This window comes from Opisthocomus hoazin, chromosome 14 (genome assembly GCF_030867145.1).
Source record: "Opisthocomus hoazin isolate bOpiHoa1 chromosome 14, bOpiHoa1.hap1, whole genome shotgun sequence".
NCBI lineage: Eukaryota > Metazoa > Chordata > Aves > Opisthocomiformes > Opisthocomidae > Opisthocomus > Opisthocomus hoazin.
In genome coordinates this window covers 16,068,655-16,089,577 of record NC_134427.1, presented here as the reverse complement: position 1 = coordinate 16,089,577, position 20,923 = coordinate 16,068,655, and the positions used below count along the sequence as shown (strand labels likewise).

At 46.7% G+C, this 20,923-nt stretch overlaps 1 protein-coding gene across 4 annotated transcripts in view; it reads left to right on the top strand.

Annotated features, from left to right (window-relative positions):
- Nucleotides 1–20,923, top strand: part of NRK (Nik related kinase) — a 109,373-nt gene that overhangs the window by 15,877 nt on the left and 72,573 nt on the right. For all 4 annotated transcript variants that reach the window (XM_075435251.1, XM_075435253.1, XM_075435252.1 and 1 more), the window contains exon 3: nt 20,462–20,518. In XM_075435251.1, the coding sequence (XP_075291366.1) occupies nt 20,462–20,518 (57 nt within the window). The remainder of the gene's footprint in view (nt 1–20,461; nt 20,519–20,923) is intronic.

The window sequence follows — 20,923 nt, the reverse complement described above, 5'->3', positions numbered from 1 at the left end:
ATACTTGAAAAAAGGTACTGTAGTGAAATAATTCAGCATTAACAAAATCAACATGTGAATATTAATATGAATTCTTCTGACTTTCTGTTCTGTAAGGAATGTTTACAACTGACAGTGAGACCAGTTGGCAAAATACTGACATTTTGCTGAGGTTTACTGAATACTGGAGTTGGCTCAGTTCTGTTTCCTGACTCTGCAGCTATGCAGTTGCTACATTTGAGATCAGCATTTGGGATGCAATTTTTTCTTGTATTTCTGTTGTTAAAAGTGGCAACATTTTGAAGAGAAGGATGTAAGAAAAATGTGTGGTGGCCTTCTGAAAATATTTATTTATTGAACTTGAGGAATTTTCTAACTTTCTTGTTTATTGTGCTAAATTTTAGCATGGATTTTCCCTAGTATTTAAAACTAACAAAAGAGTAACCAATTTACTGATTATTTCTGCTGTAGTAGGTCTGTCCACTCTTGTTTTACTCTTGGCTTTAAACCTATGAACAATTATACTAAAATATGCAACAAAACCAACATAAAATAAATATGCATAGCTTTGATAATGGACTCTCAAATGTATTATTTATGCAGATTGTCCATGATGTTGTCTTGTTACATGGAAAAAGGGAAGAGCCAGGAAAAAATGTTTTTGCTTCAATATTTGGTTTTTCCAGTCTAGCATGAAATATTTATTGTAACAGGCTTATTGCAGACATTCTGCCCCCAGAAGCCAAATTATATCAGCAGATATCCGATTGCCTTTTATTAATATCAGAGGGTAGAGTTGGGTATTGTGGACCAGCGTATCCCTTCTGCTCTGAAAATCAAATTGTTGCAGTGAAGTCTTCTGGTTTTCCATCAGTTGCTGACAGCGGGAATGGATCCTGCATGTGCATTTTGCCCTGCAGTAGAAGACAGGCAGTACCAATACATGATTTGGGTGCACCAGACTGTTCCTCCTGTGGGATTCCTTTGTGATGAAGGGTGATTTGCTTCCAGAGACATAAGACTCCGTTTTGTCATCTCTTCCAGTGGAAGACTGCCAGATTTCGCTGGGATTTTGCAGGCAGGACCATTAGCACTTGAAGCGTAGGGTGTGCCCAGTGAACCCCGCGGTTGCGAAGCCCAGGACAGCTTGGACATGGCGGAGGCGGTACGTGCCAGTAGATGCGGTGCATTCAGGATGCATCGGGCTTTTTGTGCATGTGCAGATCAGACTAAGTAGGTCTGATGTTTCCCAAATGTGTTGAGCTCCCGGCTCACGTGCTGTGGAGTAGGTGTGCACGTGCGTAGGGCACAGCAAATTGCTGGATGCCAAATTGGAACAATTTCCTTGGCAGAAGAAGAGGTTGCATCTGGAGAAGCTACACGTGTTGTAGCCTATTCTCCATAAATAAGCCTGAAAATAGAGAAAGGGTGAAGGAATAAAGAGGTGCACCAACTTTCCTTTCTTTTGGACCCTTGAAAGGTTTCAGTCAGAACTGTTTTGAATAGAGGAAGTTGCAAAACAAAGGCTGGAAACTCAGGTCTCTGATCCCACGAGCTGGAGAAGAAAGGTTAGAGGGGATTTAGGATTCACCTTTTCCTACGTTCCTTTCTTCCTTTGTTGGCATCATGTTCGTTTCTAGGTACCCACCTGGTGGAAGACTTTGCGTGGCCTGTATCCCTGGCTTGCATGTTAGGCTGTTTTCATGTTGGCACAGAAGTCTGCACCTACAGACCTGCACGAGTGATCAGGTTTCCGTGTACGTTTGCACAGCACCTAGTGCATTCGTGAGGCTGTTCAGATAGTCACCACAAATTCCTGGTGAGGTTGTGTAAGGTCATTTGGCTTCTTGCTTCTGCCAGATTCGCAGTTCTCTGACCAGGAACGAAAGAAAATGGCCTTATCAGCCCTGGGTAGTGCTCGGAGCCTGCGTGGCACTTGTCCTATCTGTCGTGCAGATGAGTTTCGAATGCCACAGTGAGTAGATTAAAGCCAACTTGGCTTTCTGAGCTTTTGTGGTTGCTGTGTCCTGCATTGTTCACGTTACAGAGTTCTGGCAGACCTCTCCCTTTTGATGCTATTAATATTAAAATAGAGTAGTTCTTTATATTACAGAGATGGGCTTGTAGTTGAACTCTGACAGGCTTGATGAGGCTCCAGGCACCTCTGCTGCCTTGCGACAGAGGCAGTGCTGAGCCTTCCCATGGGAGCTGGACCAGGGCCGGATGGGGATTGTAGGTGCCAGTGGAGTTCGGGATGGAGATGACGCTGTGCTGTGTGAACTGTGATTATTAATGGGGAGCCTGGCCGGTTGAATCCTGTTGTGTGTAAACACTGCCTGAATTTCCAGAGGGTTTGTTCCCTCAGATGGCGGGAGCATATGCCAAGAGTGGGGTTTCCTTCCTTTCTGGCTTCCTTTATTGCCAAGCAACTAGCCAGAATGTCATTATACAGTGCCCTGTTATCCAAACTGTCCACTGCCAATAGTCACTGCGTGATATGTGAAGTCCCCAGAGACTGCATGATGGAGTTTCATTCGCAGGGACCTCTTTATAAAACTGGGACCATGATCAGAAAGAGAAACGAGGAAGCTGCTACTTCTGCAGTTTTTCTCACCCCAGGGCAGACTGGCGACTGTGCGGTTCTCTAGGTGTGTTTCCAGGAGCTGGTTGTGATCTGATAAGCCACGTCTGGCTTGTGTCCTGGCTGCCGAGGACGACATCCACGTTTGTGCATCGGCACTGGCTGAAGGAACATTTATTAGCAAGCAGTGTGTGAAATACATGAGACGACACAGAGGGCTTTACATCTTAATTTTTTTTATTTTTTTCCCCCCACTGTACTGTGTTTGCCGTCAGCATAGCCATTCCTTTCTGCAGATGTGCTTCTGAGGTTTAGCATTTCTAACCCCAGCTCTGGGCTGGGTTGTGTGGATGCTGGTGCTGCTACGTAACAGGGTGTGTGCCTGGAGCTGGTGATGAAGCAGAACAGCAGCTCTCTTGAGGTTTGGCAGAAAATAGCTTCTTACATTATTATGCTTAACTTTTTTTTTTTTCCTTGGCAAAAACAAAAGGAAGCTTTAGCAGGTAGAAGGTTGTTGCCTTGCCACAGAAACATGTTCTCACATATGGCTGCTGCGAGGGCAAAACCACGAGCTGGACCCACCCCTGACTGTGGCCAACATTTGGTGTCCCGGTTAGTGATAAAACCCTGGTTCTCATTGGATCGTGAGGCATATGAATATTCAGCATACACCAATCAGCCTTTTAATCACTGTTAATTGCTGACTTTCCGAAACTAATTTTTTTTTAAAAAGAAGCAAAAGCTGGTAACAGAAATAAATGGGAATTTCCAGAGAACTGGGTGTTAATCTCCCTCTTCGTTTAAAGCCACTGTGAAACTGCCTGGGCAGAGATGGAGATATGCAAAAGATGAGCACTTTGGAAAATGGTATCCAGTGTGGCTGGATCAGTGAAAAGGAAGTGATGAACAAACCAGTGCAGGCCAGTGAGCATGCCCACACTTCACAAAACTGAGCTGGAAATACATTTCTGGTTAAACTGGGTCAAGCCATGTGTGCGAGCAAGGTCTTTAAAAATAATTATTTGGAACCTCGTTTTTTTCTAGTCTTTCGCACATGATGTCATTTGTTTTACCTTTTCAAAGTGGATGCAAAATGCTAGCAGTGGCATGCTAGTGCTTTATGCTCACCTTGCACTCAGAGTAAATGGCAAGTAGGAGTCAGTGCTGGGAGCCAATCCATAAAGGTGGCTCAGGGACTGATTTCAGAACCCCTTCTTGTAGGTATTTGGTTTTTTGTAACCCTTCTGTTATTGAATATAGTTACTTTCTTGTGCAAACAGATGGTAAAAGTACTTATTTTCTGTAAGCCTTGGTGGTGCAGACATGAAAACACTTTTGTGGTGTTAATGCTAAGACTACAGGACAGTAGCCTACAAGCACTGGCGAGAGATGGGTTTATATCTCAAGAGAAATTCTGGAGTTGTTTAAACTTCCCGGGTTTTGAGGAAAAACTAAATAGTAAAACTAGCAAAATGTAGTTGCTTGCACGTTTGTTCTTTCTTGCCCTATCCACCATCTCTGACCCAGCAGTCCCGATTCCTCTGTGGAGTCCGTTAGGATCTCTGCTAGCACATCCACCCATGGCCCCCACTGACTCCGTAGCCACCCCCTCGGACCTGACCATGCAGCAGCTGCTGCCCTGTGGGGATCGTCTGCTGCCCTTTGGATTGCTGCGGATTGCCCCGCGCTCCCCGGCCGGCCAGCTGGCAGGCAGCGTCGGGTGGGAAACCCCAGAGCCCGCTCTGGAGGAAGGGAGTTTGTCTCCATCTCCGATTTCTGCCGGAGCATACAGGAATTGAATCGGCTTTGAGACTTCTATCTGTCTGTCAGTGTTCGGTGAAATGGGCTGACAGGTTAAAACATGGTTGGATGCAAGGGCAGCGCAATCATGCACACCTTGTTTTCTTAAGAAACCTGGCTAAGGTTCTGTCTTTGATAGTGGAGGAAAGCTTGCAGTTCCCTGTAATCCCATGTCCCTCCCTGAACCTAAAGGTTCAGAAACTAGAAGGCAAGACAGAGCGCTTGGGACGTAGGTTTTCTGGTATGGTGTTTTCATATGCTCTTTGATTTTTATTTTTTTTTAAGATGCTTTTGTGGTAAATACAGACCTAAATATTTAAATTTCTGTTATTTAAATATGTGCATTGGCAGTGCTGTAGACTTTTAGCTGACCCCGCGAAATTTTTCCCTGGTGCATATTACCAGATTTATCCTAAGGATCAACGAGCTGTTGGTGGTGTATTTTGCCGTCTGGATGTGGATGACACAATATGCAAAGAAGCTGCAAAAAGAATTTATTTTGAAACTTGTGGATGGATAAACTTCTAGAGTAAATTTTAAAGCAACTACAGTTAGAAGATGTTAAAGCAGAGATGCTAATTTTTCAAGCTTATGTTGTACGTGTAAACCAGAGTTCGGATACTTGCTGCTCCACGTTTCTCCAGCAAGCTGCTGGCATAGGTGGATGCCTTGTGGAATGTTTAGGTTGTTTTGCTGTTTTCTTTTGCTTGTTCTTTCTTGACAGCTGCTTTGTGATGTGATGCAGCTGGTTGGACAGGCTGTTGCCATTACAAGGTAAAGGAAACAGATAGGGTTCAGAGCTTGGAAAATGAGACCTGGGTTTGAGACTGAATCATGCTAAGGGTTCTGGTGCAGCTTCGTTGACACCTGTGGTTTCGTGGCCTGGGCCAGTGGATTTCACTCTTACAGTTTAGAATATTTATATATGTGTTTGTGTGCGTGCACTTTTTTCCATAGTACCTTGGGCCCCATTGCATTTGCTGTTGTACAGGTTTTCACAGAATCACACAGAGTCACAGAATGTTAGGGGTTGGAAGGGACCTCTGTGGGTCATCTAGTCCAACCCCCCTGCCGAAGCAGGGTCTCCTACAGCAGGCTGCACAGGACCTTGTCCAGACGGGTCTTGAATATCTCCAGAGAAGGAGACTCCACAACCTCCCTGGGCAGCCTGGGCCAGGGCTCCATCACCCTCAGAGGGAAGAAGTTCTTCCTCATGTTCAGCTGGAACTTCCTGTGCCTCAGTTTGTGCCCATTGCCCCTTGTGCTGTCGCTGGGCACCACTGAGAAGAGCTTGGCCCCATCCTCCTGACACCCACTCTTGAGCAGTGACATCTCTGTAAGCTTCGTGGGATGTACCAACGGACAAGTCGTGATTGAGAGGAATCCAGTCAGATCTATGTGCCTGTGAATGTAAATGTATGTGTAATCGGTGAGAATAGCACGTGTTCTCTGTTTCCATCTGGCCTTCGTCTGCAGCTTTATGAAGAGACTGATTTCCAACAGGCAGTGAACTGTGGGTGGTAGTAGTGCAGTTGCTTGTCACATACTTTGACACAAATGGACACACTGCAGTGGTGGCATAGGTTGATTTCTGCCAGCTCAAACCAGTGGCGGGACTGGTGTGAACACACCTTCTCCAGCAGAGAAAGCATTGAATATACACACTTTTTCAGTGGAAAACTTGGTGCAAAGTGGGATTTGTTTTGTTTGATAGATTTGAACTTTTATGGGACAAATTCGGGTCCAATAAATTGATCAGCAGAACTCCCTGTGGACATCAGTGCAGCCAGAATTGCATGCAAGAACCCAAGCCTTAGGAGGAACCGTCAGTGACTGTTGGTGGGATGTCCTGCAGGGACCAGCTGGGAAGCATAGCCAGTGGTGCGTCCGAGGAGGGCAGGGGGTCGCCAGCCTGCGCTGGGGCTCTGCATCTGTTCTATCCCAATGTGTAGTTCGCTATATAGCGCGCTACTTCATCTTACGCTGTACAAAATGAACCTGGGCTGTTTAAAGAGGGCAAGGCAGAGAGATGGGAGTTTCAAAATCTGGTAAAGCTGTTCAGTAGTTAATTGCAGGAAACTCTTGGTCTCTTTTGTGACCAGTTCTTCCAATGGTTAGCTGCTGCCTTTGCTTCATACGTACTGGTCAGTATGCTGGTCTACATTGCTTAAGGCTCTGCGGTTCTTCAGCTGTAATGTGTTTAGCCATTTTCTTGAAATTATTCTGCAGGGGTTGGTTGGGTTTTTTTCCTCTCCACAGTTCACTGTTCACTTCTCTCTCTGCTGTGATTGACTTCAATTCCTGCAAGTAATACAGAAAATTGGAAGGTACCGCATCGAACAGTAACTGCTTGTAGCTGTTCAGGAATTATTACTGCACATCTGACCTATAGTTTGCTCAGGAGGAGAGCCTTTGCCAGCCAGGCTTCTGCTGTACGAAGCTGATTAGATCAGTTTAGAAAAAAATAACACCAAGGCTCTTCTCGAATTCAGTGTTTTTCTTTAGGAAAGTGAACTTGGAAGCACTGCTCCTTCTTAAAGTAATTAGAAAAGCAAGGTATGCTTTACTTTTAAGAATAATTAGAAGGGTAGTCTGGTTTCATTTTGGAGACCAGCTTAACACTGAAAGCCTTTCCAAACGTTTAAGTAATTTTCCCTTGAGTTTTGTGGACCATCTGGCCAACAGGATTTTGGAAGGAAATAGGGATTGACTGCTGCTGCGAGATCGGTGCCATGTAGTTCATCTCTTGCAGAGCTCATTCAGAAGTCTGGAGACTGATATATTTTCTCACAGACTAATTGTGTCCATTGACTCCCTTTTTATTTTTGGAGAGGGTGCATCAAATAGAGCCAAATGAAAAGGCACTGAGAGTAGATACTCTTGTTTTCCTCGGTTAAATGCTCTGTGAAGTCTTTTGTGTGTGTGTGCGTGAGTGTGTGTGTGTGTGTGTGTGTGTGTGTGTGAAAAATATGACCTTTCCCTAGGCAAACCTCAGATCTTCTGAACTCGACAGCAGTGCTCAGTAGAGTTTTTGACTTCAGGATTTGTCTCAGGTGAAGAGAGTTGTAGGGAGGGTATTTGCCATGAAGCACTGAAGGAAGGGCTCAGAGACTCCAAGAGAATGCCATTGAATGCCAGTTGTTAGTATTGGGCCGTCCTGTGCAGGGCTGTGTGTGCTGTCTCACACAGCCATCTGCAGAGGGATGCGTACCTGGGTGGTATTGCTGTGTGTGCGAGAAAAACACCAGCAGAACTGGAATGAAAAAGTAAATCACCTTTAAGGTTGTTGTAGCTCTCGTCACCTAGGCTGGAACTTGCAGTCCGAGCTGTGTACCCTGCCTGCCCTAAAGCCTTTTTTAAAAAACCCAGCAACACAACTTTAACCCATGCAGAACCTTGTCCATGTTCTGTGTTATATGCAAGAGAAAATTCAGCTACATTACACTTGTTCACAAGAATGCTGAAGGATTTTTAAAAATTCAACGATATAATTGCTGAGAGCTTAATATGCATGCAAAGTTATGTTTATGTGGCATAGAAGGCTAATAAAGCCTTTCTTTATTAGCGTGTGTCTGGGAAGGCTGCATTACTTAAAAAGTTAAAACATGACTCTCATAACATGAGGTTTGTAATTGCTGTGTGCAGCTTGACCTTCAGAGCTCCGTAGTGGTGGTGAGCCAAAAAACCTTCCTTTGAGGGATTCTTGCCCCGAAAGTCCGGCCACCCATCAGCTGACCTCCTACGGTCCGGCCCGACTTCCTTTCAGCAGGATGGGGCCGGCGGGACACGTTTAACTGCTTGTGACTTCATCCAGCAGAGATGTGCTGTGCACAGATTTTCGCTAGCGCCCTGTGTTTCTGTGAACGGATGCACATGAGTCAGGCAGTGAAAATTCACTGGGGTGGAGGGATCTGTACCTCTCTGTAGACTTGTCTTCTCGATGGCCCCTGGTTTGCAGAGTGAGAACCTTCCAAAGGCTGAGGCTTTTCTCCTCAGCTGTTCATTTTTCTGGATGAATAGCCTTTCAGGGCTGCGGATCTTTGTTGTTATAAATCACTGCTGGGTTCTCCAGGTGCTGAGCGGCACTGGCTCTGTGCTGAGGCTGTTGCAACCCTCCTGCCCGCAGCAAGAGGAGCCACGGACTATGAATGCCCAGCGTCCCCACATCCCTACGCTGGGCAGCCGGGGTCCCTGCTGCCATGGGCTGCCTGTGGACACAGGCATGGCACGCCCAAGGCAGAACACCCACTGGAAGGAGAAAGCTGCCTGTGTTTGTGAAGCCTCCGTGCCCCTGGCAGGGGTAGCAAGCTGTGACGGGGTGCCTGAGGCTGGAAACCCCGCAGTGTGTTTCTATAGGTGTTAAGAGGCATGACAAATGCCCAAGCCCAGGATGACTGGCAAGGCTGCTGAAGCTGTCATTTGTGCGAACACTGAAATTTAGCCTCAAAGAAATCAGGTTGTATGTCCCAGTGAATGGAGTGTGAGGAAGAGGGGAGAACTGCACTGCCTGCTTTTCAGACCTCTCCTCCCATTCACTGTGCTGCTCTCTTGACCCACGTATGGCCACAAAGTGTTGCTTTTCTTTCCCTGCTGCTAGCGGCTCCCATTCAGGCCACTTGGCAAAGTGCATGCTTTGCTTTGGGTGTGTGATGAGAAGTTATGGGAGCTCAGGGGCCTTGCGATTATCTCTAAATAAAGTCAAGCACCTGGATGACTTTCCAAACAGAGGACAGCTGGAGCCTTCAGAGTGTTTGTCTTGTGCTTAACCCTTCTGAAGTATCTCCAGACAGAAAAGAGATTGGCCAGATGCAGCTCTGTCAAGGTCTGTGGGAGTCTGGTCCTTCACCAGGAGCAGCTACACGGTAACCCCGTGTATCCCCAGCCAGTGCCGACCCCGAGCCCAGCAGTGGTGGCGTTCTGTGCAGTCAGCATTCTGAGCTCTCGATTTCTCACTGTCACCCACCAAGGGCCACCGTCGTTTTACCTGTCCCAGCAGGAATGCTCCTGCTCTTCCTTCTTGCCCATGGAAGTTTCTGAACAATACGACCAAATAGCAGTAGGATGTCTAAAGCATCTGCATGTTAGCTGAATAAGGAGAAGCCGCAGGAATTGGTACTTTCCAGGTTTCTTGAAATGAGCACGGAGCTGCAGAAGATTACCTGGGATGTTCTGCTGGAGACACCACCCATTTCAAATAAGTAGAGGACAAAACGCCTTTCTTCGTGTTATGACTAACACAGTATTTTCAAAAGCGCTTAGTGCTTTGCTTGAGCTTGCTAATCGCAACGTGAATGACCTCTTTGGGCGCAGGTTTCAAAGTCCCGAGAGATCAATCTCTCGTCCAGTATTATACAAGTATGCAGTAGCCTTGAGTAGTTTGTGTTTTGCGTAAGGATGGTAATCTGATCAGCTGAACGTACTGGTACAGCAAAAATGTAGATACTCTAATACGTGTTTGCGAATGGGCTTGAATTTGTGCCTTTGTTTCATTTTCTTTCCCCACCGGTCTGCAGTCAGACACAGACAAACCTTAGGCAAAGCAAACAATCTGCGTTTCCACTTGTACAATTGGAGGAAATGGGAACTGAAAGGATAAAAAAAAAAAACCTGGACAGAAAAACTGCTTCTCGTGCCTCTTGGGCTTCAGAGTTCATGTGGGCTGTGGTACAGACACTTGCAGTAGGGGTGAAAAACTGTCCTTTTCCTCCAGAGATCCGAGGTGGTTTGATCTGGTGCCATTGAAATGACCCCTATCCATCTATCACTTCTAACCAGCGTGGGCTTGGGTAGAATTTTAAGTGATCGATTTGATGTTATACATTCTAATCTCTTCTCTTCGCTGTGTGTTGCTATTTTAGTATATGGGATGTCCTTGTCTGCCACTGCCAACTGAGTTGTCTTCTGTAGTGTTATGAGTTACAGTGATATTTTTGCTTGTTTGTTTAAGCATGTGACACAAATAGGGGCCCTGAAAGAAATTCCGGATTATTTTTTTAATGTCTTACCTTTGAAATGTCTAAAATGTCATTTAAAAAAGCTTCATAAAACTAATATTTTCACTCTGAGTGAGTGCAAATGACTTACCTGCCTCTGAGATGAGGGAGAAGAGCAGCAATGGGAGGGATAGAATGACCTGTTCTGCACAGAAATAGGGCAGTGGTGTTTGCTAGGAAAGCAACTTGTTTTTCATGGAGTTTTTGCTATATAAATTTGATAACCTTTACAAAATTATCCATTGTCACTTACAAGGTAGCGTAGCATTTTTATTTTTTGAACAATTTTGCATTTCTTTATAATAGTATATATCTCTAATATTACTTCATTAATGTAAGATGCTTTATCTTAAAGTGCACTGAGTGTTATTAATTAACTTCCATTCTTTATATATCTATGTGCAGACACATTAGATTTTACTGTTAATGTTTTACAACTGGAGTTCTGGCACACATTAAATAGTGTTTGACTTCATAGTGTGGTCTATACTGAAAGTGATAAATCTTAGCTAACTTCTTGGAACAAATTAATGATAGAATGGGAATTAGCATATAGGAGTTAAAAACCCCCATAAACCTTGAAGAGCATGTCTTGATTATTTGCAGTGTATTAATATTGATGTTGTTCACCACTCTGACCAGCTGTGGGCAAGGGGGATCATATTTTACAGCGTTTAGGTGATACGCTTGGCCTTCCCCGGTAGGAAAACATCTATGGTCAGTTCTGAAGGCAAAAGTTGAGGCTGAGTCAATCAAGCAGCCCCATTAGAACCTAAAGGACTAAATGGCAGTGTCTGATGTTGGATAGTCTGAGAGTGACAGAGGGCCTTTATGTTGCTGAAGCAGTAATCTCAGGAGCTCGTTCTGATGCTGCAGTCTGCTGTGTGCCCTTCTCGATAGCACAGAGTTAACGGCAGAGAAAGCTATCTGGTTGCTACTGAAAGAGGGTGTTCATGGAGGGTAAGGGAAGGGGAAGGTTTGGCTGTGTTGGCCAAGTGATTTTGGGTGAGGCCTGGGACTGTCTGGAAATTGGGTGCCAAATGTAGGGGTGAAAGAGCAAAAGTGTTGCATCCACGTGGTCAGCGTTTAGGCGATGCAGCTGGGCTGTGGTTTTACAGAAGTCCCTGCATCCTGCGCTGCTGGCATGGAAGCAGTCACAAGGGCAGGAGGGTGTGCTCCACCTGGGAGACGGAGCTGAGGGCTACCCTGGAGGTCACCTGGAGCAAGGCTCAGCCCAGTATCGCAAAGAGAAGAAATGCTCTAGGGGAATACAATTCTTAGATTTACAGCCCCCCAATACACCAGACATCCAGAGATGTTGTGACAAAAGTGCCATCAGAACTTTATGATGTCAATCAAAGTAGGCTTTCAGCAGCCTGAGTTGCATGATTAAAAGGATGAAGCTGTAATCAAAATTATAGCTGCATTCCCACCTGGCTGGTGTCCTGAATTCTTCATGGGGGTTAAAAAAAAAAAGCAAAACAAAAACCACTTTCTGAAATGGGTAATTATTTGCCGAAGGCTGGTGTGTGTTGTGGTGCATTGAGGGTTTTGTGTTTTTTGTGTTTGTTGTTTTTAAAACTATCAGAATGGATGTGGATTACATGTTACAGTTTACAATGAAGTGGATTGTTTCTGAAATCCAGTGCTAGTATTCAGTGCACGACCGACCCTGAACTCTGCCTCAGACCATTAACTAACAAAAACAAGCTGTAAGCTTCCAAACTCTTAATAACTTCTTCCTTGGATTTTAGTCCTGTCCCATTTGAAGTTTTGCATTACTGCTGTATTTTTAGCTGAAGAGCTCCAACCAGGACCACAGTGGGTTGTCTCACGTGGTACCAGCTGCTGAGACGAGGATTACAGACTGGTCTTCTGGATAGAGCTCCCCTAGAAACTGTCCTCTCAGGTGACACTTCCCAGCACCAAAACGCTACAGCCCCAGATGTGCAAACCCTGTCCACTTGTTTACAATAGTCAAGACCCCGAGGGACAGCAGGATGCCGGTTGTGAGTAGCCATATGCTATAAGACAGCGGCTGCATCCAAACTGCAGTGCAAGAGCAGCGTATCTGCAGGTTTGATGTTCTTGGGTCCTCCTCCATGCCATGCTAACCCACCAGCATGTCCTGGGGAGCATGCTGCAGCTGTGTGGGAGGCTGCCCTTGCCTGCTCGCAGCGTGAGCAGGCAAAGCTGGTGTTTCCAGGCTGGCTCTGGGGCTGGTGATAGCAAATGTTGGTCATCTCTTCTGAAGAGCTGGGTCTAAGCAGAAGAGCCCTGTGTAGGTGGAAGGGGAAACAGAAGGATCATGACTTTGTTAAGGTCATGTGGAATAGGACATAGGGTTTCCTGTATCCCTGTGCAGAGCATTGTTCATTTGATGCATAGTCCCTTAAAGGCTTTTTTTGTGTTACCAGGATGGAAAGGGTGGAGAGGAGAGGGGCAAAAGGGTGGGGTGCCATCGTTCGGGGCGCAGAAGGCTGAGCTGGCAGTCTACCAGCAACCGCAGGGCCACACACTGATTTACCCGAGATGGGCTCGAGCTTCAAAGTTCAGAAGTGGCTTTTGAACAGGAAGCCTGCTTGGTGAAGTTCACTTTCAGTAGGAGCTTGCAGTGGAACAGCTGTGCCTTCACCCTGCTCCCAAAGGGCGGGTGGCCACAACCTGCATTGGTTATCGTGTAATAAATGCTTCTGGGTGAGAAAGTCCTCTGGCCTCAAAAACCCTCCTCCTCCAACAGCCAGGTCTTGCTTTCAAATACAAACCTTCAATATCCAGAGAAGGTCCCAAGAGTTATGTCTGTGGTATCTACCAGCTTTCTAGATGACACCAGCAGGCAGTGCTGTGAGGGGTCACCTGGGCGTCCCCCAGCCTTGTGCAGATGTTGTGAGCTGTTTGTGCACAGCCAAAGTGTGCTGATGGCAGCATGTGATTGATGTGAAATTGTCCTCTGCATGGGCACAAAGATGCAAACTGGCAAACGTCTGGGAGATGTCCCTGCACTTAGGCACCTTACAGCCTCGCCAAAAATGCTGCTTTTTAAGGGAGAGAACAGTGAGGTTGTGCTTCTGGTTGCAGATGGGACATGGACACAGGTGGGGACTTTTGCATAATCACAGTATCACAGAATGTTATGGGTTGGAAGGGACCTCTGTGGGTCATCTAGTCCAACCCCCCTGCAGGGGGTCACCTACAGCAGGCTGCATAGGACCTTGTCGAGGTGGGTCTTGAATATCTCCAGAGAAGGAGACTCCACAACCTCCCTGGGCAGCCTGTGCCAGGGCTCTGTCACCCTCAGAGGGAAGAAGTTCTTCCTCCTGTTCAGCTGGAGCTTCCTCTGCTTCAGTTTGTGCCCGTTGCCTCTTGTCCTGTCGCTGGGCACCACTGAGAAGAGTCTGGCCCCGTCCTCCTGACACCCACCCTGAAGGTATTTATCGGCATTTATAAGGTCCCCTCTCAACCTTCTGTTCTTCAGGCTGAACAAGCCCAGCTCCCTCAGCCTCTCCTCACAGGAGAGATGTTCCAGTCCTGTCATCATCCTTGTAGCCCTCCACTGGACTCTCTCCAGTAGCTCCTCAGAGTCAAAGCCACCGGCTTCGTGCTGCCTTGGTATCCTGCAGCAGACAGTGCGCTTCACGTGCGCTTTTTCCTGCTGCGGTGAAATGGGGACAGCTGCAGCAGACAGACCCAGAAACACGTGGACGTTAATGAGCGCCTGTTGCCAAAAAGGAAGCGTGGGATGGGTCTGCCGTGGGCTGCCTTGGCATGGTGCGCAGCGCTGTAGCCGGACAGCTGGGTTGTGGCGTCTGGACTTGCAGTTGTCCACTTCAAATCTGTCGAATGGCAAGTGGGGAGAGAAGCTGGTGGGAGCTGTTTGGCAGCTAGGAAGAGGGGGCTGTGCAGGGTCGGGGGGGGAAGCTGTCACACCAGGCTCTCCGTGTGACCCACAGCCCTGCCGTCTCAGGTGTACATCACTGGGACCTAGGGTCTCTGCTTGCAATCGCGGCCCAAGCCAGGGACTGCCCAAGCTTTTTGGTTGTACCTAACAGGAAAAGGTGTTGTTCGTGACTGAATGCATCTTTTGGTAAATATGCTTAATTCATGTAAAACCCCTTGATCAGCTAATAGCTTGGCCGCTAATACTGATACTCTTGTTTGATGTAAACAGAAAAATACATGTCTTGACCCTCAGCAGAGGGCACAGATAAGCAGTTCCTTTATCTCATTGAGCTTAAAAGATAAATACATATCCAACAGAAATAACACTGAGCGATCTGTCCTATTCCACGTGTATCTCCCTGCAGCGATAATGCACGGTTGGAGCTCATCAGAACCAGATCTTTGGCATAAATCGTCTACCACAAATGTGGCTGCAATGAGCGGTATGCAGATCTGAAAAATGTGTGTGCTGGCTCCAGGTTTGCTGAGTGTTACTGTACTGACTAACTGGCAACTGCAGCAGACTTTATGCGGAAATATTTTCTGGCGGAGACAAGGAATTTAGCTGGACTCAAAGCTAATGGGAGAATTTCTTCCAGCTTGGATACCTCACCACAGTGTAGGAAGGAACTTCAGTTTTAGAAAGTCACTGAGCTTCAGAATTGTTCATGTCGAAGCTCTGCGGGAGCTCCATAGCATTTAACGCGATGTTCTTGGGTGGGAGTATGGATGACTTGCAGATGGCTGCTGGATGTTTTGGCTGCATTCTCCGGAGCTGAAACCCGCTCTCAAACTGGGCACTGGGTGAAGGATGAAACCTTTTACGAGGGGAATGGGCCCACTGACCATTCCTGCCCTCTGCCCAGTGTCTGGGGAAATGTGCGATGGAGGATCTTGAATCACCACAGGCTGATTCTCTTTAATGGTCTGGAGAGGATGGGCAGCGGTGGATTGCACAGAGGGCTGGGAGGGCAGTGCCGCTTGTTCTTCCCCCAGTTATGGTTAAATCAAAAAGGATCGACTGCTGTGTGCCTCATCACTGGAAGTATGTGCATCTGTTGATCTCGTTTGGCTGGGAAACAGTTAAAACAGCCAGTTGCTCCTAGGAGCTTTAAACAAAAATCAAAACACCACCTTTCGCAAAACAATTCAAACATGCTGGACCTTGTGGTTTCGGCAAAAGTAGCAGTGTGTGAGTTCCCATGAACTCTGGCTAACCTCTGAGATTTATTGATAAATGGAAAAGTAAGGGGCCAGGCCCTGAAACCTTGCCTGACTTAGGCACTAGTTGCAGTGTGTTAACAAGAAGCCCAGGGCTGAGTTCAGGATGTTCACTGCTTTTAGAGATGTCAAGGAAAATGGACTCGAAACAGTTTGAAAAAGCAGCATAAAGGAGAGAAGCCTGTGACTTCTGCTCTGATGGCCAGCACCGCTGTAGCCTGTGCGTCACAGCAAGCGTAACATGGAGCAGGTTGCCCTGCTCAGATAAGCTGCGCAGGCACTGGTGGTTCTCCGCGTGAACACTCAGGGCCTCTGAAAGCTTCAGCCCTCCTAGCGTGGAGTCTTGCCGTAGCATACCCACTTCTTTGGGTGGTGATGCTGAGTTCAGCAGGGTGCCAGCGTGCACCCACTGCTTACAGGGGCTGCTGCTGCTTGGGGGAGCCCTTGGGTGGCTTCGCTTCTGCCCCTTTTATTCATAACCAGCGGAACAGACAGTGAAGTTCTGGGGAGGAGAAGGAATGAAGTTGAGGATGTCTCCAGGGTTATTTTGTCTCCACTGACTGAACCTTTTCCTTTGGCAGTATTTAAAGGAAAGGTTTTATTTGCGTATGTTGGGGATGATGTCAGAGGTAAGGAGAAGTGATGGTATGTGCTGTGTAATGCTGCCACGTTGTCTGTTGCATACACTAGCAGGTGCAGAGACTTTTGAGATGTATTGCTCCACGACAGCGATAAATCCTTTACTATGGGAAAATGTACAACTGCAATCAAAAATAAATCTGCCAAGATGGCAGTAAAATTAGTATCTCATGATGAAGATGTTTTTATATAGATATATAGCTGTAGATACATATTTAGCTACACTCCCCAAGACACTTTTTTCTATACACACTTTTAAACTAATTAATCCCTTTTAGATAATTGATGAAAGGCAGATGTAAATACATAGATATGTTTATACCTTTTCATGAGGTTAACCTGCATTACCCTGCACAAACTTGTGCTGGTGGGGAAAGATGAGGTTCTCCAGCTTAATGCAACAAAGAAATGTGGAAGACTCTTTTGAAAAAGGTGTGATAGCAGCTGGGTGAAAATAAATTGTTGTGAGTTGAGAATTAGAGCAAATCAACAGGAAGGAGTTTTTACTGCTCCATTCCTTTCGGCCTCTTGAGAAGGGTTTGGATTCTCTGGCGGGTTGAACTGCTTTCTATTTTGTTCCAGGAAAAAGGGGGCTCAAAGAACAGAAGGGTGTGAAGTGCATGTAGTTAGCAGAATTTACTTCCATGTAAAGAGTGCTTTGCCCAGTCAGAGAGTATTTATTGCAAGTGAGCCTGTGCAGAGGGATGGTTGGGTGTGAGCCCATGCGTTTCCCTGAGGCTCGTGGTGACTTTGCACGGTGTGAGGAAGACGGGGCACTGAGGCAAAGCACGGGGCATGATCCTGCCCCCTCCTCTCGTCCAGCAGTCAGCCCAGCTGCGGACGTGGGAGCTTATGGGAACGTGGGAGCAGGATGGAGTTGTGCGTCTCAGTTAACAGGAACACATGTGTTGTGCAAAGGTGAATCACAACCCACAAAACAAAAGGGCTTGCTGTTTTCTTTCCCATAAATGCTATTTTTACTAACTTGGGGGAAGGGGGTGTGTGGAATTCAGTATTCTCATTTGTAATAGTAAAAGTGAGTGAGAGCAGCAGGTTTGCATGCAGTGGAAATAACTGTGGCTGAGAAATAACAGGCGTCTGTTGTACAGGGGGACAATTTGACCAGGTATCATGCTTTGAAATCAAAACTGAATGCCAAGCCTTTCCCCCTTCCTTATTCTTATGAATATTCAATATCCAGTGCAATGCTAGCCTAGTATTGATTGATTTATTTTTTCAGTAAAGAAGCACATCTCCATGCTTCACTGTAATTATGAAAATCAGTGTTGATTCTTGACATCCCCCTTTGCAGAATGCACAGCAGCCCACGAGAGGCTCATCATTTCAGTGGGCTGGTCGCCTGCTGTGTGTGGTGGCCAGAGACATGGAATTATCAGCGTACTTGACTCCAGGCAAACTCTGGAGCGAAGTCAGGGTGCCGGTGTGTCTAGCATGACTGTATTTTGTGGAAGGCCCTCTCTCCCTATGTTGCCAAGACATTCAATGCCTGGAAACATTTGCAAACAGTGGCCTCCAACAGAGGAGCAGTGGCTGCGCGAGGGAAGCTCGCTACCTGGGGTTGACGTTGGCTGGGATGGGTGCTGAGCCGACGCAGCACTCCGCAGCACTGCCCACCTGCCCTCAGCCGCGGCGGGGTGGCGTGCCGTGGGCCCGCTGAGGGCGTCCCCCTTATGACTTCCTCCTGAGGTCTGGAATAATATATCAATCCTATCATTTATTTATTTATATCATTTAATTTATGAGAAAAAGCTTTGCAGTCCCAGGAGTGCTTTCCCGGAACGAGAACAGAATCACAGAATGTTTGGGGTTGGAAGGGACCTCTGTGGGTCATCTAGTCCAACCCTCCTGCCGAAGCAGGGTCACCTACAGTAGACTGTAGAGGACCTTGTCCAGGAGGGTCTTGAATATCTCCAGAGAAGGAGACTCCACAGCCTCCCTGGGCAGCCTGTTCCAGTGCTCCGTCACCCTCAGAGGGAAGAAGTTCTTCCTCCTGTTCAGCTGGAACTTCCTCTGCTTCAGTTTGTGCCCATTGCCCCTTGTCCTGTCGCTGGGCACTACTGAAAAGAGCTTGGTCCCATCCTCCTGACACCCACCCTTGAGATATTTGTAAGCATATATTAGGTGCCCTCTCAGCCTTCTGTTCTTCAGGCTGAACAAGCCCAGCTCCCTCAGCCTTTCCTCATAGGACAGATGTTCCAGTCCCCTCACCATCCTCGTAGCCCTCCGCTGGACTCTCTCCAGTAGCTCCTCATCTTTCTTGAAGTGGGGAGCCCAGAACTGGACAGAATACTCCCGATGAGGCCTCACCAGGGCAGTGTAGAGGGGAAGGAGAACCTCCCTCGACCTGCTGGCCACACTCTTCTTGATGCACCCCAGCATCCCATTGGCTTTCTTGGCAGCCAGGGAACACTGCTGGCTCATGGTCAGCCTGTCGTCCACCAGGACACCCAGGTCCCTCTCCACAGAGCTGCTCTGCAGCAGGTCCACCCCAAGCCTGTACTGATGCATGGGGTTGTTCCTCCCCAGGTGCAGGACCCTGCACTTGCCCTTGTTGAACCTCATCAGGTTCCTCTCTGACCAACTCTCCAGCCTGTCCAGGTCATGCTGAATGGCAGCACAGCCTTCTGGTGTATCTACCACACCTCCCAGTTTGGTGTCATCAGCAAACTTGCTGAGGGTACATTCTAACTCTTCATCCAGGTCATTGATGAAGAAGTTAAACAAGGCTGGGCCCAGTACTGACCCCTGAGGGACACCACTAGTTACCGGCCTCCAACTAGACTCAGCGCCGCTGATGCCAACCCTCTGAGTTCTGCCATTCAGCCAGTTCTCTATCCACTTCACCGACCACTCATCCAGCCCACACTTCCTGAGCTTCCCTAGGAGGATGTTATGGGAGACTGTGTCGAAAGCCTTGCTGACGCTTAGAAATATACAAAAACTCAGCAGGATTTAGTTTTCCGTAAAAGAAAACGTGACTGTGACATATCACTTGAGAATGAGGAATCATTTTTCTTTGATGCAAAATTGCTTAGTCTTAGAAATAACACTCATATGCAATTTTGTGCAGATAGGACCTGGTTTTTAAAACGACATCAACCCAGCTTTTAATTTTGCAGGTGTAAATTGCACCTGCAAATCATTTTGTCGGCGAACTGCAGCATTTCATATTTGATTTCCTATGGCTTACTTAACTGATGTCAGTTAGTTATGTCAATATGCAGCTTTGGAGGCCACTAGTATTTCAGGAACAAAATTGCAGTCTCAAAGCTTCAAACCCATTTCTGAACATTTGATGGAAGTGAGGAGTTGGGACGTGTAGCCAAGCCACTGTTCTTACAAATCTTTTGATACCGTCCTCCAGTATGAGATTAGTCTTGGTTGTCATGGCAAAACGCTGCATCTGTGGCATCTGTTGAGCAACTTGATCTAACCAAGCTCAGAAACTGTGCAATTTACCGCAAGATTCCTAGTTTTGTTTCTAATATACATTCTTGTGAACCACATTTTGTCAGCCTTAGTATCAAGTCTGCTCTTTTAATAGTTTATTCCCTTTTCCTAGCTTTGTTTTAAAAAGCTAGCCACTTACCTATTCTAAAATTACCAGTTCTCTGTTGCTTAATAAAGATGGTGGGGTGCGGGCATTTCACTAGTGAAGTGTGTGTACGTATGTAGGCACACACAGTCGAAGTCCTGGGAGAGTTTCTCCCCTCCACCATAGCAGATAACATTTTAAATGCAAAGCATCTGCATGCTTTATGGGAGGTTAACTGGGATGTAATTAACTCGGCTGCAGTAAGAACTTTAAAAACTAAACATTTCACAGTAAAAAGCCTTTATTTAAAAAAATACATGAATAAATAAATAAAGGTAAGAAAGTATATACAGCCCGGGGCTGCAGGACAAGACAGTTGTTCTGGTTAGGTTACCCTGGGCCTCTACTGAGATTTCTTGGAAGCGGAGGCTTGAGGGGTGGCAACACCCGTTGAACAGGGGTTGGATGGAGACCCATAGGCTCATGGCACGTTGTGCTCTGTCAGCAGAAGTCTCCCAGTATTGCTGCTTGCTTTGTGCTAACGGGGAAATTCAACCCGGCAAAGGTAACTCAGCAGAGCATGGTAAGGGTCTGATGACACCCGTACCCTTCACCTTGGTAGTTTGTGTCGCTGAAGGGTTGTTGCTACATGGTTGAAAGCAAGTACCCAACCCAGTTGTTACATGCCTAATTTGTTACTGCGTACATTGTTTGCAGACGTGTTTTACTTACAGTCTTTTGTTATTTTAACAGGGTCGCCATGTTAAGACTGGGCAGCTAGCAGCAATCAAAGTGATGAATGTTACTGAGGTGAGTGCAAACCCAAAAATAAAACAATTGTTATCAAGGTGCAGGGAAAAATAAAGAATCAGGTCATGAGAAGGCGGATAGCTTATAAAAGACGATCCAGTGGCATAAATCATGGTTGCTGAGACTGGCTTGTGTTTTATAAAGTACTGAGAGGTGTTAATACAACCAGATTTTTCAGTCGTACGTGGCCAACGGTGACAAAGCAATAAGGGAATGCGTTGCCTTGCCATATATTTTGACGGTCTATAATAACAAAGAGAACTCTCTTCCTGCTTATTTCTAGCTGATTATCTGTTTCCAGAGATAGCAAGTAAAAGATTTCCTGTGGGTCTGTGCCGCCTCTGCTGTGTTTCATCACATCCTCTCCCCTCGCGTGCCAGCCATTCCTCAGAGCAGCTACCCTGA